Source organism: Macrosteles quadrilineatus, unplaced genomic scaffold (genome assembly GCF_028750875.1).
Source record: "Macrosteles quadrilineatus isolate MER2022 unplaced genomic scaffold, UCM_ALF_1.0 Scaffold_4__1_contigs__length_99947679, whole genome shotgun sequence".
Taxonomy (NCBI): Eukaryota; Metazoa; Arthropoda; class Insecta; order Hemiptera; family Cicadellidae; genus Macrosteles; species Macrosteles quadrilineatus.
The window spans coordinates 40,574,590-40,599,243 of record NW_026542597.1 but is presented as its reverse complement, the minus strand read 5'-3'; the positions used below and the strand labels follow the sequence as shown (position 1 = coordinate 40,599,243).

General features: G+C 34.4%; 1 protein-coding gene across 1 annotated transcript; it reads left to right on the top strand.

Moving 5' to 3' along the window:
- The first annotated feature begins 277 nt into the window (after nucleotides 1-277).
- On the top strand, nucleotides 278-22,985 carry LOC128992293 (ras association domain-containing protein 8). Its single transcript, XM_054415787.1, has 10 exons — nucleotides 278-464; nucleotides 6,525-6,671; nucleotides 7,608-7,718; nucleotides 8,655-8,951; nucleotides 9,840-10,010; nucleotides 12,248-12,475; nucleotides 14,189-14,328; nucleotides 15,431-15,581; nucleotides 18,759-18,888; nucleotides 19,531-22,985. The coding sequence occupies exons 2-10, from the start codon at nucleotides 6,600-6,602 to the stop codon at nucleotides 19,629-19,631; spliced, it is 1,401 nt and encodes a 466-aa protein (XP_054271762.1). The 5' UTR covers nucleotides 278-464; nucleotides 6,525-6,599; the 3' UTR covers nucleotides 19,632-22,985.
- The last annotated feature ends 1,669 nt before the right edge of the window (nucleotides 22,986-24,654 follow it).

Here is a 24,654-nt window from a genome sequence, read left to right as displayed (position 1 = left end):
AGCAGGCTCAAACAAAATGTATGTCATTGGTATGAAGTTACTGTGAATGTTCAAGGAGATGGGATTAGCTTAGTACACTCACGAATAGTAAATTGAATCTTTTAAAAATAAATTATTTAAGAATTAATATTGGTATCTAGTAGTAGTAACAGATATTAAATAAAATATACTAAATAAAGATACTTTATAGTACCGTACTAATATATAAATTTGACCTTTCAAATTTTGTACTCTATGGAAGGAGTGTTGTCAAATTTCTGCCTGCCTGCACCCTGCCCATCGCTCGCTACGCTAGCTGCCATCGCCGTCCCTATTCCTATGCTGTGAAAATAGACAGAAATTTGAGAAAATCTGAAAATTTAGTGACGTTTTTATGAATAATGAGATAAAATTTCCTCATCTTTTGATCCGAGGGTCTTTTTAGTTAGTTGCAGTACTGAATGCAACTATAGATGGATGATCAGGTAAGTAAACAAAACTTATTTGTACAATGTATTTTAGTATAAAGAAGGCCTATTATTAATGTCAGGACTAAGCAGAAAGAAAACAACAAACTTTTAAGAGATAAAATTGTGGGAAGTTTTTGTGATCATAGCATTGACTTAAGGAAATCATTAGGGCCTATTATGCTTTTATAATTATTTGTTCTCAAGTAGGTATCCTTACAGCAATAAGATAGGCCACTTCTGAAGCTAAGATGAAAGTAGGCCTAAGTCTGAAATAATTAAAAAATAAGTTATTGGGATGAGTAGCAATACACGCCATTAAATAAATAAATAAATGAAACAAGAAATTTGTTTAAAACCTTGAAATTTAAATTAGTTGCCATTTAGCCTAAGAGGCCTCTCCTCCAGGCATAGGCCTACTGTAAGTTACCTAATTATTAGAGGCTAGCCTACCCAACAATCAATGAGAGAGACTTGACAATTTGTGGGCAGGCTGATGTTTATTGGCAGGCCAAGGCAAGAAGAAGTACCGGTATATTATTTACTGTTAGACAAAGATGATGTATCACTAAGCACATCAACCAAGCACTGTATCAGTTAAGACTACTTAACACAATTCCTATTTGTTAAGGTTCTCTTAAATTAGTAAAACTATGATTTTGAAAGACCCTAAAACTGCAAAACTTTTGAATGATTGTTAAGTTAGGTCATCCTGTCCAGTTACTAGGAGGTCACAAATTGTGGATATTTATAGGCATGCACGGTGGTTGCGATACTCTCTGGTGTGGATTAACGCCGCACTAGTGAGTACGACGACTATCCGCAGTACTATTCTGATAATTAGACCAATCCGTCAATAAAAATGCGGCAAAATGTGGTTCGGATTCCACTAGGTCCCTTAGGGCCCTTTCACACGAGGCCACTGGTTGCCTGCAAGGACACAGTGGCCGAGCAGTGTCTCCTCGCGCAACTGCTAGTCGGCAACCGCAGTGGCGACAATTCGTCGCGGGGCATTGAATTAAATGGGAGCTTTCACACAAAGAAACCAGTGGCCGCCACCGCGGATGTGCGCGCAGCTACTGTTTTGGTCCAGTTCATGTGCAAAGACAAACGCACTGTGTAGACAATCAAGTTTAACAATTTCCCAATTCCTTAGTCACCGAACCTGTTTAAACATCCTCAGTATCAAAGGTCAACCCCAACGTTATCTCTGAAGCTAGTTCCGTGTTAGCCACTGAAGAAGACACATGGGGTACCCCACTACACTACAAGTTCAGTAAGCAAATTTACTTTTGCAAAAAGGTATTTATTATACTTTCACTTTCATTTTTTGGGCTGTTCCCATTATTCTATCCAACATTTGGTCCTTCGAACCTTGATAATCAATCCAGTACCTAACTTAACCCTCTATCTGGCGCTGGTCGATTTTCGACCACTAAAACGTGAGTTCTCAGTGGCGCTGGTCGATTATAGACCAAGATGACATGGGTCGGGTTTTTCTATTATTAAAATATGAAAACAGTTTTAAAACGCAATAAATTTTATACCATTAGAAAGATGTGATTCTGAGGATTCATTTTCATGCATAAAACTTTATTGAGTGAGTATTATGTAGCAAGAAACGGTAGTTTGAAAAACTAGAGAGTTCAAAATAGATTTTGGCGGTGGAAAGTTTTGGTCACCTGACTACAAAAACAGCTGTTTTTGGTGATTGTCAATTAAATTGTATACAATATTAGTACATATTCTGAAACTACAATAAATTCCCTACAATTCCCTGTAAATCTATAAGGTTGATTGTAAAAAAATTTATTTGTTTTTAAAAATGTCATAAATATTATGTTTTTGTAAAAAAATCTTCAAAATTTTACATTCTGACGTAAATTTCTCCGACATTTTAGAATTCAACTAAATATTACTATATATTTTCAGAAAGATCATTTTATTACCTATATTGTACAGTATCATTTCATTTTTTGTTGATGCATTCTATTATTTCCTACGTGACAAAAAGAAATTTGGTAGTTTTTCAAAAAAGAAAATATGTATGAAGAATTTATTTTTCTATAATTTTATTTTTATGAGTATTAAAAAAACATTGATATTTCTACGTAGGGAATCATATTTCACACAAACTTTACATTTAGATAAAATGTGTAAAAAATTGTTTTGTGGTTTTCTTGTGGGTTGCTTTTGAAATTTCTAATTTGCATAATCCAAAAATTTGCAAACCTTTTGCTACTACGCCTAAACGCATTGCTAGAAAAAGAATATTTTTTCATCACAAGTTCATCACTGAAATAGAAAATATATATATGTGTGTACTTATATTAACAAATAAATGTTCTGTGGCAAAATATATGATAACACTACAAAAGCGCCAAAATATACCCGCCACTGGTGAATAAAATGACCGCCAGATCTAGGGTTAAATATTTCCAATTTAATTTTTAACCCACCATCAAGTCACATCAAGAAATAAAATTAACAGTTACCGGTATGGGAAATTCGCTAAAAGGATTTCTTAAGAGAGCCAATCACTGATTTTAGCGAATTTCCCTATAGGGAAGTAGCTATTACCGTAGGTGGCACGGTAAGACCTAGACCCGGGACCGATTTACTTTTTCATTTTGATGTCCCCAGAGGCCAAAAACACCATTCGTTCAAATTTTTATATATGTATATATATATATATATAGACATATATATATATATATATATATACGTCCGTGAACGCGATAACTTGAGTAATTTTTGTCCGATTTTGATGAAATTTGGTTTAAAGGTGTAAAGCGGGATAAACTTGAATGAGTTCGCGAACCAGCACGATCGGACCATGGGAACGGGGCTTTACGGGGGGTTTTATGGGGTAAAAATTGGTTTTTCTCACTTTTGACCCTCAAAACACAAAATATCCCGATTTCTCTTTAGACCTTTTTAAAGAGCTTAAAAAACAAATAATTTAGTATGTAAAAGTATATTTGTTTGATTATTTGTAACGGAGAAAATTTAAAAAATTGTAAATTTAAAATTCCCATGTTATTCTTATGGAGAAATTGTCAAATGTTGTAGTTTGCTTGTTTATGGATATATTTTGATCAAACTTGGCAAATTTATTTATTTTGTACTAAGCTATCAATATTTTACTCAAAAACACACTTTATTAGTTTCCTTGTAGCAGCAAACCTAGGTACTCGTTAATCCTAATGTTATTAAAATATATTTAACTGAAAATCAATTCAGACAAATGGAAATTCGCTTAGTCGGCAGGTTTGCTGCGGCGGGGGTATTTTTATTACAGTAGACTCCCTCTTATCCGGACACCTTTTAACCGGACATCGGTTTAACCGGACTACACTTGGCAGAAATGACTGGTTTAACCCCCGGGGACTAGATCGGCAGAAAGTGGGCGGTACTGAAATGACTGTTCTCATGGGAAAAATTTGAGACCAGTGATCACGTGTCTAAATACAATGCTCTCCTAAATTTAAGTAAAATATTTGGGTTACATAACAAGTTTTTGGGGACGTTGGTTCCGAGGGAGTCCGGATAAGAGGGAGTCTACTGTATACTATGTTTTGTGGATACTTATTTACATTATTATAAACCTTATTATACCTTATTATTACCTTTCCTACACATAACATGACTATTCAAGGATTTGCTCAAACGGAGATGCTGGTAACTTATTTTAAGTCTACCACGAGTATTGTAGGGATGTACATCTTAATTACCATGACTGGTAGTTTTTTAAGAATACAATTTATTGTTATCTAATAACAAGTTCTAAAATATAAAGGTTAAAGCAGTAAACATCCCAGACAAGCAAGCAGTAGGCCTACTTAATTATATATTTAAAAAAAACAAAATAAGCCATTCAGATAGGTATTCTGGAGTTACTGTGATTCTTGTCTGCTTCTCTGTCACCATTACCGTACAGTACTGTAAAGTGTAAACAAACATGAGGACAAACATTGCCTCGAAACTACGTTGCCACAGTATCGAGTATCCAGTAAACAATCCACAATAATTATGGTTATGATTTTGGAAATTTATAATGTAGTTTTAGGTTTTACGTGGATATTTTAAACATGTTTGTGTTCACAAATTGTTTAATGTTTTTAGTAGTACACTTTTGAAATTGAGCTATGAATTTGGCCCAAGATGTATGTAATTTAGTAAGATTATATGGACTATTTACAAGCAAATATAATCGGAAAACTCATTGAAAGATATGTAGAAATGAATGATGTTCACTTTAATATATGCTAAAGTTTTCCGGGGGGAACCCCAGACCTCCGTTTTTGCTGAGGGATATTTCAAACCCCCGGTCAGTACAGCGCCACTGTTACCCAGTGGAAATTCCTTAAAATAGGCTCTGCTCCAAACTGTTTTGTACTGTTCAAATAGTGGTTCAATTCAAACACAATATGTTAAATAAAAGTAAAAAAAATTGCAAGTGTAATAAATAGTTAGGTTTAACTATAAAAAAATTAAAATGATTATGGTTTGGGTAATTTTTGTCTCCCTAGAAAAGTTCTTGAACCAGTGTTTTCAGGATTATAAACTGTTGTTTCTGGTGATATAAATTACTATAAGCTCTCATGATCACCTCAATATGCATTAGGGCCTCGGCCTACCATATTTTCTGCCGAACCTTCAAAGCATAGAATAAATATCAAAGCTCAAAAGATCTGATAACTTATCTTAGATTAATCAAGGTATTAGGCCAACAGTAAAACCAGGATGGTTTGACACTCGATATCTTGACACTCCCTTAAGTGATGATGTGACTTGTCGGTAGTGGCCTATAACGGGTTTGCCGATTTCAGTACGGTAATGAGAGTCTTCTTATTGTTTTTGTGCTCACTAAAACCCAATAGGCTACTCTAATTATCCCATTAATTTAATTTTTTTTCAAACATACAAAGTTAAAAGCTAGTTAAATACGGTATTAGGCTACAACTATTTCATACAGTTAGGAGCTAAAGAATGTAAAGAATGCTTGTTGTTATTTATTGTAGTTTTCAGGTCCCACTCATGTATTTATTGCCAGCTTCCTTATTTATTATTATTGCACGATTTTTGCACATACACACACACTCCCACAAATTACACTTTTTTAGTACTTCTGTAATATTTTGCTGTCTTTTGTTATTATTTTCACAGTTTATAATTTGTTATCTTTGTTGCCATAGTCTATTTTGTTGGTCTTATTTAATCGTTGTTGTTATTGCCTGTTGTAAAGTCACCGTCATTACTGCTTGTTACTTGTTACCATTATTACTAGGCATAGTCTTCTTGTTGTTATTTATTGTAGTTTTTAGGTCTCACTCATGTATTTATTGCCAGCTTCCTTATTTATTATTATTGCACGATTTTTGTAACCACTGTTATTAACTTATTATTTGCTACTTATGTATAGTTCATAGTTTGACAAAATTGTATTAATGGAGAAACCGTTGGAATAAATAAATAAATAAATAAATAAATAAATAAATAAATAAATGTAGGTCTACAGTAGAAATGTTCAAGTAGTTAGGTTTGTTTTTTTTTTTGTTCAGTTACGTAACGTATTTATTAAATTGGTTTGCTTTCTCGTGTTTTAAATACTCCCTGTGTTTAATGTTCAATATAGGCTACTCCCTATAGTTTGACATTTCGATAGTTGTAGGCTACACCCCTTTAGTCCACAGAGCACGGAACAATCCTGGTTTACTGTATCTTGATATGAATTATTAGGGCTACTATCTGTTAAACCTCAATAAAAAGGTAAAATAGGTCTAACTTAATACGTTGCAGGATGACAAGTTTCTAGGAAACGACACAAATTTGATTTATCAAGAAAGGATATCGATTTATCAAGGCTGTACTGGACTTACAGTGATTTACAGGACTTAAGTTAATTAACTTAGCGTTAGTTTTTGTCAATTGTAAGTGAAATAATATTGCGATGGGAACTACTGTATCTAGCTTAAGTCTAGCTTAAAATAGTCTTGTTTACATTATTTTAAAGTGACTTATTGATTAGGATATTCAGCCGAGCATTCCTTCATTAATGTTGAGTGACTTTTGCAGAATGATGCTCCCTCAAAATAGAATTCAGCTTACCGATCTTTCCCTTCAAAGCTAAGATATCTTTTGATCTTAAAAATGGAGTTGAAAGTTTGGGTTGAAGGAATTCAAAGAATTGTTTGCGGTGTCACAGATACCACGACTTGTCAGGTAAGAATTGTAAAATATACATGAAGAAGTATGTTGGCTATAATCATGGAAGTTAACCCTCCATCGACTTCACCTAAATAATTAGGCTAACAGAAGGGTCGCACTGTTTAATTTTGTTCTAATTTTGTTTTAATCAATACAGTTCTGTGTATAATTTTCATGTCTTGCAATGATTAATTTGACTGCTATAATATTTTATTTTATGACTAATTAGGTTGTTTTTGGAATATTATAATTGAGGATCTAATTTAATTTTTACCATCAAAAATGTTTTTGTATGACAACACTTTTTTAGTAATTTCCACAACAGGAACTTCGTACTGTATAATTTTGATACACAAATAACAAATTTTAAGTTTAGCTAAAAACAATACCGTACAGAAATGCTCAGGAGTAATAACAACAATTTTTTTATTTAAATTGCTTGATCACTATCAGGGCCGTGTCATGAATATTTCTTTGTTTAGACATGTTTAAAAAATAACATCCATGATTACACTGAATCATAACAATACAACAAACAAATCAATATAAGATGCACTGTATCAAAGTGATACAGATTTTTAATGGTTTATGTTACACTGTGTCAAATTGATACAACTAAAAAAATGTGCCCTGGACAAGTTCAGTACTGGCTGGTTCAGGCTAGGGAAGGGGGTGCCCATTATTGTGGGGATAGTGATCGGTGCACGTACAAAAAAATGGCAGACAAAGAGGTTGTTGCTTGTATAAAAATCATACAGTGCGACCAAAAGAGGGTTAAAATAATAATTCTACAGACTCACGTTTGGCACTGTAGCTTAATTTCACCAACCTCTATGCATTATGAATTTAAAACACAAAAGTACTAATTTAATGTAGCCTAGCTTACTCCATACCTTTATGGAATTTACTTTTTAAAATGTGTAAATCCGCAGGTCTTTAATTTATTTTCAGGATGTAGTTTATGCTTTGGCCCATGCCACAGGCAAGACTGGTCGATTTACACTTATCGAACGATGGAGGAATAACGAACGACTGCTTGCCCCTCAGGAACATCCATTAAAAGTAAGTTTAAACCAGATTTTTTCTATAACTATTAATTTTTTTTTAATTTTGAATAATTCCATCTCTGTTCATAGCAGCCAACACCAGCCAGAACTGTAGAAAGGTATTTTTTTTATCACACAGTGATTTTAAAACCAGGCAGCTATCTACTTCTAAACCTTAAAATTGGTTTAATTTTTTTATGACTAGGCCGAAACTTGCAACCCACATGCTTACACTAACTTAACAGTTTTGTCAGTTTTGCCAACATTAGTTACAGTATAGCTAATAGGCCTGATAATTAATTACTAGTGTACTTGTTGCTCGGTTAAGAAATGGCGGAGGAGTTCAAAGGACAAATTTTGTGTTGGCTTATTAATTATATAGATTGAAAAAGTCAAATCACTAGGAATTGTGTACAAGTACTAGAATTTTTTTTTATCTCTAGGACTTTTTGTTTGTAATTTCTTCCAAGTAGTTTAATTATATAAAACATGAAGGCAAAAGGTTTCAGAACAAATTTTAATTAATTTTTTAAAATCTAGTAGCCTAGTCACTTTTAAAATAGTTTGATATTAAGTTAAGAGAGTTTATTAAGCTATGCTGATTAGGGAGAGGCATTTTTTTCTTTTCCCTTTTCTGTGCTCCAAACTACTTCTCTCTTCAACTACTTCCAAAGCCAAAACTCTGGATAACTTAGGACACATGTTTTTGTATTGCATTTGGGGATTCAAGTTTCAGTTCATGACATTGATTTTAGATTCAGATTTGATAATATAACAAGAAACCTAAAACTGATAATATCTTTTACTTAGTGCTTTATTTTCTGTGAACTTACAGAACTGTGAAATATTTCTTAAACAGTTAAATCATTACAGCTAATTTATTAAACAATTAATTATGTTATGTTATAAACACAGCAACACCTTTAGATTTTAAGACAATACCTGATTGCAGGTTTTAACAAAATGGGGTGAATACTCCAATGATGTTCAGTTCATATTGCAACGGTCAGGCAACAGCAATCAACGTCCTAGTCCTTTGTCAGGAAAGAATTCTGCATCCCCTCCCCCCAGCCCCAATGATCAGCCTCCAGAACGCAACAAGGATATCCGCAAGTCTTTGACATTTAGTGGCTGCGGAGGCGGAGGCCGGGAAGTTAAGCGAGGCGACAACGTCGGAGTGGTGAGAGGCGTCCCACAGAATCTGGAGGTCAAGAACTCGTCTACAGATCAATCTATATCTAGTCAAATGGTGTGTTTCAAGCACTTACTGTTTTGTGTGTCTTTAAGAAAACCTTAATTTTTATTGTGGATTTTCCTGACAATTTCATGTGTTGAACACAAACAACAAAGGCATGAGTCTGAGGAGTGTTTAAATAACAAGTCTTGTAGTTTTGGTTATGTAACAACTCAAATTTTCTTCATTCTCAGGACAGTTGTTAAATATCAGTTTTTTTTCAGAGTTCAGTTGTGCTAACCTTTTTTAAGTGATTAAATATCATAATATAAGGAGGATATCATATCTTGAAGAAGGGCAGTCAGGCCATATAACATACAGAAGAGACACTGAACACACAATATTTTGAATATTTTGTCCTCTGGTGGACTTGTCAAGTGTAGAGAAAGTGATAGACAGCTATAGAAATATTGTCTGTCCAGTATCTCTTCTGTACGTTCTATAGCCTACCTGCACTTCTTCAAGGTAGGCTAGCTGCAATCCTACTTATTCTACAATTCAAAATCCTGGCCTAGAGCATTTCCATGAACAAAACTAAATAATTATAATAGTTGTTGAAGCTTCTTGCCAATCCTATTTACACATCACAGAACTTGGATGGAAGGCAATAATGTAACTAAACAAAATTATGTAGCTCTGACTATTATAGTGCCTGTGTTTACTTTTTATTCACAAACTAAAATTGATAAAATATTATTCAGATGTGAAATCACTAAACACTTATTCACCTAATAGGTGAAATATCATACTAAGTTCTTTGTCATATTTGTGACATTTTGCTGTACACTGTATTTTACTATACGGTGTACGGTTGTGTCTTACTCAAACTAATGATTTCATCCATCAATTCCAAATTAGTTAGTGTATGTGTATGTTAATTTAAAATCTATTAATGTTTCACAGATACAAAACAGCAACAACATGTCAAACGAGACACGCAAAGAAGCCCCGCCATACAGAGAACCGCCGGGGCCCCAGCGGGCTCTGCCCCCGTACAGGGATCCCCCACCTCCCCCTTCAACTGCACCTGCCTCTGACATCAGCAAACTTAAACCAAAGAGAAGTCTGCTCAAGGTGGGTTATTCCAACTACAGTAGAGTCCCACTATTCCAAACCCTGCTATTCCAAATTCTGCTATTCCAAAACATGGTATTCCAAACCCTGCTATTCCATACCCTGCTATTCCAAATCCTGTTATGATCCTGGTATGATAAGGCTCTAGTCTGAGCCACAAACATGTAAGTTAAATCAGTGTGTATGTAAGTTGTTCTGGTTAGATTTTAAGTTTTTAGTAAATGTGACGTGTGGCTCATTTGGGGAAACTCTGCTATTCCAAACCCTGCTTCTCCAAAAGTTTGCCTATTCCAAAAGTCTGGCTATTCCAACCAAATTTAAAACAAGCTAACTTGATAATGAGAAAATCTTCAGCAAAATCTTCCATTGTTGCAGAGACATCCCTTGCGATCGCAGCAAAACCGTGAACATCTGCGATCATAACAAAATTTTCAACTGCACATCTTAGCTGAGGCTTTCTTGTTTGAAAAAACAAAAGTTCTTTGAAATTGTAAACTTCTTCTGATGTAACAGTAAAATAGTGAATATCTTCTGTGGTGTCAGATATATCATTATTGTCCTGATTGCAGAAAGTAGTAATTGGCATCTACACACTTGGTCAGTGGCTCAGTTCAACCACTTATCTATATATATAATTCTGTAAGACAAAATTTTTACCAGAAAATTGTGGATGTCTGGTAAGTCGCAGAAAAGTGGGAGAGGTCTTAAATGAAAGGTCTTGATCCCAGGGACTCGGGGAAAATAGCAGAATTCCCATAAAGTTACCAGAAAACGAGATACAACGTAAAATGTTCTCCATAAGAATAGCATTAGAAGCCATTTACTGCAGATTTTTGTTTACTTCAATACAGCTGATCGTGATTTATCATCAAGCCAGTACTCAATGTTAACATTTGGATTACTTAGTTGCCAGTCAATTAAGCAATGCACTATATAAAAAACAAGGGATAACGTTAGCCTACCTATAATAATTAAGACTTTTTAGTTACGTTATAGAATGTTGAAATAAATTATTTTACTGTGAAACTTTTTAAATTTGTGTATTTTTTACGTTTAAAATGAAATAACCCATTGACTAAATAATTAACGATTCATGATTAAATGGTAAACTCCTGCTTTGTTTTTATTTAAAAACATATGTTCAAGATTTATTCTACACGTTCTTTGTAAATTTACTTACATTTTAAATCTGAGATAATTAAGTAAGTACTATGACAAGTTCCAATGGGAGGAAAACAATATTGTTTGGAGATTTTTAAAAGGTTCTGTCTGTTGCTCTAAGCAAAAGAGGTTAAAATAATATAACCTAGCATGGATAGTATATAATAGCAAAGGGAGCATCCACATATAACAGTAAAACCTAGAGGTAGTTCCCGTTGCTTTTCGTTTCTTAAACAAACCAAAAATATACATGTCATTGATGATGAAAATTAATGTCGTTATTGGTTTCGATAACTGGGTAATAAAACCCTAACCAGTCGCAAAAGGGTTAAGAATCAGCCTAAATGCCTTGAATTAGGCCTAATTTGATGGAATATGTAACGTCAATCGCATGTTTTAAGAGGAATACCACCACATAATCTTACACTAATTGTAGTTTTTTTATGTTGACCAGAAAAAATCTAGGGTTAAGTTTGGTCAATGGGATGCCTTAGTGTTACACTAATGTTGTTAAACCTTAACAAAAGGAGTATAAACTTAGAAATATTAACTGAGTAGGGGATGCTAATTTAGCGGGGTTGGCCAAGAACTAAGCTTACTTCAACACACCTTTATTATTATTTTTTTATATTTGACGAAGACAATTTTCAAAATTCCAATCAGAGAAGTTTTTTTTTATTACCATCAACCACAAGACCAAAACTACCTTCATAAACCAGTATTTATTCACAAACAATTATATGTTCGCTGCTTTTAGCAGAGTTGAACCTATGTAGTGATTCAAATTATTTATTGAAAATAATATCAACAAAGGCAAACAACAAACTGTTTTTGCACAAAAGATATGGTGGTGGATATGGTTTTTTTTTTTGTACAGGGATATCTATTCTGACACATAGATAATATATTTCTGAGTTTGTTTAAATATTAGAATAATTTGTTTTACATTATTGCCCTTTTTAGGGACTTATGTCCCTACAAGCCACTAGTTTTTCATAATTGGCTACAGCTTCACCATGTCAATAGGATGTCTATCCCTTGACTGAGTATAATTGCTAACATTGCGATTGTTGCAGGAGTTTGACAGTCCTGGAGACAGTGTGTACAACACACAGTACCGAGACATGATCCGCCTAGTCAACTATCAACGGGAAAAGCTGTCGGCGCAGCAGGCGGAGTTGACCAAGTACGACGCAGAGATCGTCTTCTGGGAGGCCAAAACTCGGGAACAGCAGCATCAGATTGAGTTCATGGCGCAGGAAATCACTCGTATTGAAGCCCACAGTCGCCTCACAGAGGACCAGGTACAATTTAAACACATTCATGTGTGAATGTAATAGGTAGCTGAGAGGTTATATTGCTTAGCTGACATTCAGAAAGTTGCCTGTTCAATTGACGGTTAAAAACTGGACCCATCTTATGGTCCCAGCTAGAGAACAGCATCAGCAGTTATTATTCAGTAAAAAACCTTCACTACAAGTCTTACCCATCCCATACTCATCTTCTATTCAAATTTGATTTTATTCCTTTGATGTGTTCTTGTTTCATAATAATGATAGAGTCTAAAGTAATAGAAGTTGCTTCCTTAGCAGGAGATTATTATTCTGCAAAATATAGCTTTACGATTTTGTTTAATTCTATATCTCATTTTTACAGCCATTTTCTTTTTATTTAGATAAAGGATATGTGATTTTTGCATTTGCAAATACTTCCAAGAGTTGGACAGTGGACACTTTTGTAAATTTAAATCATTATGAAAAGTTGTCAATAAAATCACAATCACTGATATAGTTAGGTAGGTATCACTCAGTACCAGATTTGAGCTAATTTCTTTTTACTTAACTAGTTAATACCTTATGTGTAATTTCACTATGAGAATATTATTAAATTACAGGCAATTCTGAGCCAAGTATGGGTCAACTTCAATTTTTCTCATATTACCGTTGATTGTTCTGTTGGTTAGTAGTAACAAGAAAATGCAAGAATTTTTAGCTGGAAAACAAGTTAATACCAAACCCTGCTTCTCCAAAAGTTTGCCTATTCCAAAAGTCTGGGAGGTTAGATTAGGTTGGGTTAGATTAGTCATATATTTAATGTTTCCGGCTAAAAGATTTGGGTTTTAAATACTGCTATATATGTCTAACCTTATCTAACCTAACCTAACTAAACTAACCTTAATAGTCGTCTATGTCAGAATCCGCGTTGTTCTCCACAGGTTGAGTTTGTTGATTGGCTAAGGTGGAACGACTGTTGTAAATGTGTCTAATAGCTCGGAAGATTTTATGGATCCTTTCTTTGTACTCAGAGTATATACTTTTGAAAATAAATTCAGCTAAAAATAGTGATAGGAACTGAATTTTAGCGGCTGATAATGAATGATAATGCGGAACGCCCTTTGACCTTCTGATAGTCGCCTGCTCCGAATACTTGCTTTCCGGCAAAAAATTCTTGCATTTTCCTGTTACTACTAACCAACAGAACAATCAAGGGTAATATGAGAAAAATTAAAGTTGATCCATACTTGGACCAGAATTATTAAATTACAAATAATTAGTCCTAATGCATCTTCTGGGATAAATTAATTAGGTTAATGACAATACTTTACGAAATGGCGGAAGTCAATCTGTGATCACCAAAATAAGTGAGTGATTCCAACAAAGAGATTTGCATTGTTTCGGTAGATGAGTCTATGTTTGGGGGAGCTAGCATTGTTGTGGTGGGGAAGTTAGCTTTGTTTAAAGGCTATGGAAAAACTGACCTGTAAATTACTGTACTCGAGCTGACTTAATGGTCCCTTTCTGTAAACAATGGCTTTCTGGTCTAAAAAGAGCACAGAAACCATCTGCTTACTGTGTGGTGTGACTGAAAGGTTTTAACTGAAAATAACAAAAACTGAAAGTCTGCCCGAAGGAGCTGTGTCTTTATTCTCTCATTGATTTCATAAATAATAAAGTACTGGAAAGGGAAACCATGTATTAAAAGCTATGTTGATTAACATTATATTACCACTTTTCTAGATTCGTGCGCTAGGACCTGTCGAAGAGGAGAACGATATTGTCCACCAGCAAGAAAAAACCCTCAAGTCTGAAATATCCTTGTTGCGATCCAAGCTAGCGAACTGTGAAACCGAACTGTTACAGTGTAAAAATAAAATAAGGTAAGCGGTCATCTTTTGACTTTTAGTTTTTTATGGATTTTTGTTGAAGGAGGTTTCAATACACAATCAATTCTTCGTGCCTAAGAGGCCTATCTCTTACTTACTTTTGAAGGTAGGCTCCGAACCTCTCAGTTGTATGGTTTTATCACCTTGCTTAAGTAATTGGTTTGGTTATCAGCGGAATTCAACCCAGGATTCTAGGACAGAAGTCTCGTGCTCTTAACATTTAGTATAGCCATTAAAAAAGAAGTTAATCATTCCATTAAGGTTCAAAAGTGGATACCGAATGACTCATTTGGAATTGTAAGAAATGGTCATGTTGAAAGATTATACTAGTTCCAATCAGCAAAGCTACACAGAGCACATCCCATATAACACTGTCTTTCATCTAAATTTGTCCTAAAATATGCCTAAGCTGTCACCTTTTAAAGGAGAGGTGGTTGGCTGAAGCACATGTTCCCTCCACCTCTGGTTTAAGTCGGAGACTTACTGACCAGGCCAGTTTCTTGAACTATCCTAGTTCCTCTTCAAGGCTTCTTTATAAAAAATACTTTTTCATCATTCTGTATTAGAAAATAGCCCATTTTCATACAGCTGAGATCTTCGAAAATCATCAATTTCCATACACCAAAAACAAATAGTGATCAGCTGACTTTTCCTGACATGACTTTCGCTACACAAACAATACTTTGCCTGACATCAACAAAATTACAATTGAAGCGGAGCTATCAGTTTTTTTTAAGTTTAAAGAAGTAGTTATTTTCATCGTGAAAAAAGTATCGTTCATTACTCGTCATAAAAGTCCCATTTCGGGGTTTGATAGTATTTCCCATGTTTGTCGACTTGTATGTAAAACACTATCTCGCCCTGAAATGGGCCTCTTTCCTTTCGTGATTAAAAGTCCTGTACCCACCAACACACCTCACCATTTTCTTCTTTTCCTTAGCTCAGCATTTTTCTTTATTGCTTTAAGGTTTTTTTCACAAGTTAGTTCACAAGTTCATTTTCCTCCACTATAAAACATTGTCAAAATCATGATTCTTACATCCTACAAATTCAAGAAAATGTTCAAATCCTTTTCAAAGGCCAATGTTTGTGGCAGGTTGCTGATAGAGGAGGTACAGTTGGAGGAGAGAGCCAGTGACTTGCAGCACAGTCTGTTGGCTGAGATAGAGCGACTACAGAATGAGGTGGAGGCGGCCAAGCAGGGTGCGGAGATGGTGTGTCATACTGCGGACAGTCTGCGCAACGAGGTAAGCTTCATAGCTAGTCAATGCTGCTCCCCAGGATTCCTTCTGTTACCACCATTTTATCTTCACCATGCAGTGTGGAGTGTGCACAAGCAATGTGTTTCAAATGCCAGTGTCAGCGACACTAGCTGTCATGAAAACATCAAGACCTTCATGCACATGAGCTATGATTTGCATTTGTCTTTGTTTAGATGCAAGTCGTTTGCATGTAGACGGAATAGACACAACCGTAAATTATTGTAGCATTCATCTTTTGTTGTACCGTGCTTGATTATGTCGTCAAAATAAACTTCAGTCTTTGGTAACCCGTTTAGAATTTGGCTTAGAATGCGATTGAATTCGGCAGGCGCGGTCTTGATTCCGAAACTAAGTCTGTGCATCAAGTATGTACCACGGTGTGTAGTAATAGTTTGAATTTTGCTGCTTGGGGCATCAACTGGAATGTGCAAATAAGCCTTGTAAATATCAAGCTTGCAAAAATATTTAGAGCCTCGCAAACAGTGTAAAACATCTGGAATGTGTTTGATCGGGAAATTAGATGAAACAAGACGATCATTTACGCCTGTTTTGTAATCGACGCATAACCTCACTGTGCCATTTTCTTTAGGAATAACAACCAAAGGCGAACCCTAATCGCTAGCATCGACTTTAGATATTATGCCGGATGATTCAAGACTGTTGAGTTCTTCCTCAACCTGAGATCTAAGGGCAAACGGAACATTACGTTCTTTGGTATACACAGGTTTAGCGTTTTCACGTAATTGAAGTGTAACTTTGTGGTTGGGCAAGCATCCAATTCTTTGGTCAAAAACTGTGGAAAATTCAGAAAATATGTCATCAATTGAATGGAATGTTTCGGACCCATTGAAAAAGTTAGGTTGATTTGAACCATCATCTATTTCTTGTAGACTTATATGTAAGTGTCGAATCCACACTCTTCCTAGGACTGCTGGACAATTATCAGGAACTATATACATATCTTCAATTGATTTATGGTTTTTGTAAGTAACCTCAACTGTAACTTTGCCCAATGGTTTAAATACATTATTTGTATAAGCATGGAAATAAACATTAGTTGGGTCAAGTTTGACGTTGAGATTTAACTCATTGGAAGCCTTTTCTGGTATTAATTAATCCTGCTCCGGAATCTATCTCAAAACGCATTGGCTTGTTATCAATTGAAACTGTAGCAAAATACTTATGTGAATCGGGTAAATTTGATCGTTCGTTCTGGTCAAATATGTCTATGATATTAGGTTTGGTAACTGGATGATTTGATTTAAGCCTAGCGGAATGTCATCAGAGGTTGAAGAAATGTACTTTGTTGAATTGAACTTAGATTGATTGGTAGAAGACTTATTTTTCATTTGGGTTGAAATGCAAACTTTGGCTACATGGCCTTGTTTCGAACAGGAAGTGCAATGAAGTGGTGACTTGCTAGTGCGACACTCAGTTGCGCGGTGATTATTTCTACCGCATCGAAAGCAAAGATCTCCAAAACCTAGGCGATTGAAATCTACTTTTGATTGAGAACGATAAGTATGACCAGAATTTGGATTCTTACGGTAGTTTGAACGACTTCTCTGATGTTTTGTACCTACATTTGAAAGTTTATTGATATCTACATCAGTTGGAATTGAATGCTGATGTTTGTTCAAAGCCTGGGTCTCTAATCGGGAAGCTTCCAAAGCAGTAGCGGTTATTGTCCAAAGCGGTTACAATGTCTTTGAATGAAGTAGTGTCTGATTGTAATAACTGTTCTCGAATCCAGTCATCTTTTAAGCCTCTTATGAATTGAGCTCTTAAAAATGTATCTGAGACTGAAACTTGTTTTGAACATTCACACTGGACTGTAAATTCACATTCAGACAGGTCTTTTTGTAGTGAAGCTATGTATTCAGGAATTGATTGATTTGCTTTTTGATAAGTGTTTAAAAAGTAATGTTGTGAAACTACAACGTTTCTGTGTGGTGAAAGCATGTCACGTAGTGATTTGACCAAAGTAGCAAAATCTAGGTCTTTGATAGGTTTTTCAGGTCCAATTAATGATGAAAGATTATTGTAGTGAACAGAGCCAATTGAAGCGCAAAGAAGTTGTGCTTTTTTCCTTTCATCTGATATGTTTTTGACAGCAAGATAATTTTCAAAGCGTTCCAAATAGTTTTTAAATTTTTCCTTTTTCTGATCAAAATTTTCAAATGGTTGAATACTTACTAACGTATTACTCTGCTGTACTGGAGGTTGAAGTTGAAGTTTTTCCGTAATCTTCGTTGCAAGTGTAGCTGCAAGTGTGACTTGGCTCTCAGTGAATGCTTTCAGTAGTGCTGTAAATTGTTCTGCATCCATAATGTACAAAATCGAAATTTAGAAAAGGTTTTAAATCCAAATAATGAGTAGAAATTTTGAAAAACTTTTTCTCGTCGCCAATTGTCGTGACTTTGAATTAGAGTTCATAATAAGCACGCATTTGAAGAAACTCTTTCATTGAAAGCAATATTTACAACTGCAAATTGAAAAGGTAAACATTGTATTTTTTTTTTTATTAATGACAACAGCTGATAATATACGGTATAAAGAATACTACAATCCCCTTTGCCTTCTTACTGTGTAAACAAGTTTGTAATATTCAACAGATTTTCATTTGGATGTGATGTTAGATAAAAATGTAAATTAATAGGATAGTTAAAGTATTGATCTTCTGTGTGCACAAAAACAATAATAGCTCCAGCTGTAGTCTTTAACCTTGGCGAACGATCATCGGCTGCTGCCGACATGTCATGTCTTCAAGGCTTGTGTCCAACTATAGGGATTGTCGAACTATCGAGTTTGTACCGCACTTTTATTCCAACAAAATGCTACACAATACCCTCACATATCTGTGACATTAAGGATGTAAATGCCTACAAAAGTATTGTCTTTTTAAACCGATCCGTATAGACATTTTGGATTTACAAAGATTCAGATAAAGCACTAGGCTACAATTGAGTTTATAAGTTCAATTTATATAATTTTTACATAAAATTAATATGTGAACAATATATTTATGATATATGTGACAATTTTCTATCCATTTTTACAGACAGTTTTTATAAATATTCGCTGTTGCTGTCACCCATCTCTGTTGTCTATCATAAATTGGGCCCTAACTAGTCTATTTACTAGTGATGTTTTTCTGCTCAGGTGGTAAGCCTGGAAGCAGCCATAGCAGACAAGAAGCGACAAGTAGAGCGGTTGGTAGCAGACATGAAGGAAGCTAACCTACAAAGTTTGGCCGTGGCACCACCTGAGGACTACAAGTTGCTCATTGAAGGTAGATGATAAATAGGCTAGGCCTACTCAGTTTTTATTTATTAAGTCTTTTTCCAAGCCATAGGCATTATTTGTGATTTTTGTTTGGGAACGTTTCAAACTCTTGTCTTGTTAATATCACTAATGTTGACCATTTATTAGATACAGTTTCTAACGATTATTACTCTATGAGCCTTGCAGTCACATGCCTTCAAACATTAACCATCGTACAATTATAATGAATAAAATAAATCTGATTGGTGGATTTCCAACACACATCATTTCCTCTGGCTGTAATAATTCTACATTTCCCTCATTCATTCTCACTCTCTCAACCACCGTCTTACAACCAACCCTCCATCATGTTTCAGACGCAACATACAGAGTCTCATTTTATCATTAGTACCTACAGCTGTATAATTATAACTATGTATTTAGTAGGCTACACAGATAGCAGTTATTACAAACAACACACCAGTACTAACAAAAAAGGTAGTAATTAATTTAATTCAAACTGAAATTTAAAAGAAAAATACCCCTTGACTCTAGTTATAATTTTTATATCCATTTGCTACTAGACACAACTTGGTGACCTTATAAAATACAATAGTTCTACATTTCAAATTCAACCATCCGAATTGTTAATAATTTATTTCCCTTGCAGGTCCCCACAAGCCAGGTAGCACAAGGAAGATGATCGGGTCACCTCGGCAGCTGGAGAACGCAGTCCCAACAAGCAAGAACCCGCACGGAGTGTGGGTCTGATTGTACAACTGTGTTGTCTACGCTCTGCAGTACTTCACTGGCGTGTTGGTCAACATGAAGGATCTCGTTAGTATAAAGTATTGACTGTAAATACTTGCGGATTGTGGACTATCAAGTGGTTTGCCTAGTATTTTTTCTGTTTTTGGCACTTTTGAAGTTAGGAAACAGATTAATTGTGTGATTGATCACACCGTAAATTCCTAAGCGAGCAATAGCAAAATCATCGGTACTGTACTTAGATTGCCAACTTATAGGTGTTCAGTTTACTGGTTAGAGTGTGGAACTTCTGTCCTTCTTGTGTTCTGGGATCAAATCCTACTGTTACTGATGGCTTTTAGCTGTATGATAATAGTGTGACCTAATGGAAATACTTGATTTTAATCCGTGTAAAAAGGCACCCTTGGCGACTTGATTGGGAAAACCAAGTTTTGCTGCTGGGAAAAACGGAAAAATGTGAATGTTTTCTAGGAGGTATGTGGCCACCCTGTCTACAAGGCACCCAAGCAATTAACTGCAATATTTTACGTAACAGCTTTCATAGAAGTAACGTATGTAGATTACTTCTTTATGTTTTACATTTGATTGTTAATGTTTTACTTTATTCGTTTATTCATTTTATAACATTGTCTTAGTTACACAATCTGCAAGTATTTATCTGTTGTAGAAGAAAATTATTTTAATATTAACAAGAAAGATATTACTTTATGAAGCTATGACAATTGTAACACTTATATTAGTAGTTCTTACCAAAGTATTAACTTTGGAGAGAACTCAAGTTTTTCGGAAGGTGAAAAATATTTGTCAATCCCTGTAAATTAGCTGGAAAGATTATTCTCAAGCTAGTCTCTGTATTTAATACAGCTGAAGAAGTCCCGATATATGAAACCAACTTTAATACCCTATTTATTAAGATTTTAAAATTTAATTTAATTGCCTTATATACACCTGTGATGTCATGATACTACACATTAAAAATATAATGCAGTTGTTGAGTTGTGACAAGTGTTGACATTTTCAACGTTTTTAAATCACAACTCTAACCAAAAGGTATTCAGGAGCTGTTTCATTTTGGCACTAGCACATCACATAGAATACGGTATGTAAATATTTGTGTTGTTATGGTAGACGTATGTATACATAGTTATATTTTGTTAAGGTTTCTTCACAAATGTGGTTGATCCACAACAATGTGTGTAGCTTTGATTTCAGACAGGTATCTTTTGGTTTTTCTTTGAATCAAATAACTGTAGGGTGAGTGTACCCGCTGTGTACACCATTTTGGAATGACCATTTTGTTTAGAAAACATCATATTAAACATTTTTTCTAGTCTATCACAAACAGTCTTGAAAAGTAACTTTTTAACCTGATTGGGATCTGGTTAAAGCTTGAACTGGATAAAAAAAATGTGGTTATTATCCGTTTGTAACACAAACAAAATTAAGTGTTCCAACCAGTTAATTCATGCTTCCCACTTGTGACCCATGTGATATTTTTATTTGATTCACGTAATGCTGCAAAATAATTCGTAAATAAAGAATTTCTCTCTCTCAAATTTCTCTCTCACTATAGAAGCTTCAACGTGAGAATCTTCTTAAGGATGATCAAATTATAAAATTTTAATATTATAGGCGGTTGTTAACTGGTGTAATGATTTATATGAGATGAATTATATTGTTCAACTCTCTGTTTGAACATAATACATTAAGTTTTATCACAAAAAAGTACTGGAGAATTTGGGCAAGTTGTTAAACTCAAGTTTACGTTGTAGCATAATAACCTGTTTTCCTATGTCCGATACTGGTTGAAACTCAAGATTAAGCGGTCATTCGCTGATGCACTCACTCTACCATTCCCGTGTTAATTTTCCCATTAATGTTTTGTATCAAACAATTTGGATTTGAAAAAAAGTGGAGTGCTGCTATCTCAGGGTCAGGGAAACACAATCAATTTTGCTTGGTTCTATTTTCTTAAAGGCACATTACAAAACACAAAACCAACAGTCATATTTATTTTTTAACATTTTCTGCAGTGCGTACAGTGTAAAATATCAATTGCTTCAATGTTGGAAAGAGACAAGAATGGCACTAAGTAACACAGACCCTTGTTAGATTGGACTCCTTGCTGGCACTAAACTCAATATGATTAGTTTCTTGAAAAGAAAAAAACACACATTACGGATCTTGGCACTGTATGAAGGTTAAGTCAAGAGACATAAAAGGTTACAACCTGTTGATCCTATAGAATCAAAATGCATTATTTTCAATCTGCTAAGAGTCTCTAATTTTAATTTTACCAGAACAGAATTTGGAGTTTAAATCAGCTGTCGCAGCGAACATGTTAAAATAAATCATATCTTTAACCTACATTGTAGAGTGAAAATGTAGAATTGGGCTTCCATATTACAGTAGACATACAATTGACCTATTCTGTGAAACTCTGTAGCATTAATACTGAGACCAATTAGTTTAGAAACTATACTGTGGTGATAGATGGAACTATATGATTTAGAATGTACAATTTCAAACTGTATTCATCTACATAAATCCTGACTTTGTAGCGACAACTGTTGTAGTAAGGAAACACCAATATCACAATCAATGTAAATGATGATATAGTTTCTGGTACCGTATATAATTTTTAAATATGGAATATTAATTACTACTTTTTTTAGGATTTTTTGAGAGGATAGCAGGCTTACCTGAATGGGAAAGAGTCCAAACTGGCACAGGTTGGACTCTGGCACAGGTCCTGTGCCAGTTTGGACTCTATCCCATTCAGGTAAGCCTGCTATCCTCTCAAAAATCCTAAAAAATCTAGGCCCTTGTGCTCTATGCTACACCCTTAATTACTACTTTTGTTATAAAAAGCGTTGGCTTTTTAAATTCTTATGTCAATTTGTTAAAAACATTCGTACAATTCCCACGATTTTGGATTTTTTTTACCTGCTATGAGATTTTGTCAGCTGCATCTTTGCATTTTTTATTTTAACAGATCAGGGATGCATTTAACTATTATGTCTGAATATATTTTTATAACCGAATGTTGGTAACTGTTTACCATTGGTGTTTATTTCGGTGCATCTTCAGTTCGCTTTGTGCCATGCATTTACGTATTTTCTCATGTACGATACTTTTCTGTGTTCAGCCATGTACTCAATTTTTCACATAGATTTTATTATAGTTGCATTACTGTTATATATTAGAGATATTTATAATCTTAGATTTAGTGCTATGTTATCTACATTATTTATTTTTTGTATTTCTATTTAAACACATAGTTTTGTTGTGCCTACCAAGTTTTTTATTAGCCAATGAGAGAGGAAGTTTTGTTGTTAAATATAATTTATTACCACATCTGTTTGTTTATTTCTCCCATGTTTTTCATAATTCTTCCAATTTGGGTGAATCAACAAAAGTGATATATAGAGAAAAAATGTATCCTTTTAGGATGGAAAACTGGTAAGTTTTAAATATTACGTTTTTTTTTATAACATAAACCAATAAAATACTAAAATGTTTGTTACAGTTAATAAAACTCACTTTATTGCTTTTTATTATGTGCACTTGACTAAAAACCACTCTTAGAATAAAAAAAAAATAATAAAAATTATTAAAGACAATCTAATGAATTTTCTTGAATCAACTTGACATCAATTCCAATGAAACTGGTAACACATAGGCTTACTCATGTCCTTAAATCATCTTGGGCTACTTCATTTTAGGGGTAGTGTGTTTTAGTAGATAAATATTGATTAAGTCAAAGCAATTAATAGTAGGCCTACAGTACAGCCACAGCCACACAGAAAACAAACAAACTGATTAAACTAAGCCAACAAGTATTTTGCAAAATTAAGTGGAACGCAGCACGACATAATGCAGTTTGTTGTAGACACAAAAAAATGATGACCCAGTACGCGATGTCACCTATTGGGAAAAGCCAAAACTGATAGCCTATTCTGTAGCGGCCCGGCGAGATAGACTAAATGTATCGAATATTTTAGTTAACATTTAACTTGGGGGAGCGAGCTGGTCTAGTGGTTAGCGCGGGAGTTCGGTCACTGAGGTCGCGGGCTGAAATCCCACCAAATAACCAATGGATTTGATGTAAGTGATAATGCCGCAACCCCTAGGTCTAGCCCAAAGTAATGTGAAAAACAATCCCAGTCCCGTGCCCAGCGTTCTAGAAAAAAAGAAAAAGGGATCGGTTTAAAAAGACAGTACTTAATCTGAAATATTCGGTAATCCGATATAATACTATACTGTAGTTGAGGGCAATATATTCAATTGATGTTTTCCCAAACAGTATTTGACCACAATGTGTGCTTTGTTGGATTAAAATGTTGTAAAAAGTAAAAATCTCTTTAATATTAGCCTAATATAATTAAATACATAACTCCACAATGGAAATATACAAATCTTCACTTTTTGTGAAAACAAATTGTATAAAACAACAAAAGAACACCGATATAATACTGAACTAATTGAAATAATTGGTACACATACGTTGCATTCATTTGGTTATACAGTAGCACGAATTGTAGTCATTAAGGAGCAACAAAAATTAAGTTGTTCTCCTTTAATGTCGTGGAGAAATTAAGAGAACAAGAACATGTTAAGATGCAAATGTAGCTAATACGCTTACCTCTGCGAAACTGTTGTCTCATTCTGAACGCAATTGCACAAATTGGAAAATTTTATAACTTTTATAATTGTAACAAGAAAGAAGGGTTCTCTATTCTTAAAATGGGTAAGCAATAAAATTCCTTTAAAATGGATTCAATGAAAAGGATTGTGAGGTTATATTTATGAAGTGTGTTTTTTTACATTTAAGTATTGTAGCATACTAACAGATTTTTTTTTTTATATCAAAGTGTACAACTTAAAAGTTACAAAACAGTTACAGAATGATTGAAGGGATGTTAGTATGTCAAGGATGGTTATATAAAAAAAGATTAGTTATCCTACACATTTTATCCCATCACAGCAAACCTCATCCATACTCATTAGGCCCATCTGATATTTA

Bases quoted from the DNA above. Each gene is read 5' to 3' on its own strand.
- LOC128992293 (XM_054415787.1), top strand. From the start codon at position 6,600: ATGGAGTTGAAAGTTTGGGTTGAAGGAATTCAAAGAATTGTTTGCGGT. The intron at 10,011-12,247 runs GTGGGTTATTCC...CGATTGTTGCAG, and splicing joins CAAAGAGAAGTCTGCTCAAG to GAGTTTGACAGTCCTGGAGA. The intron at 14,329-15,430 runs GTAAGCGGTCAT...TGTTTGTGGCAG, and splicing joins CAGTGTAAAAATAAAATAAG to GTTGCTGATAGAGGAGGTAC.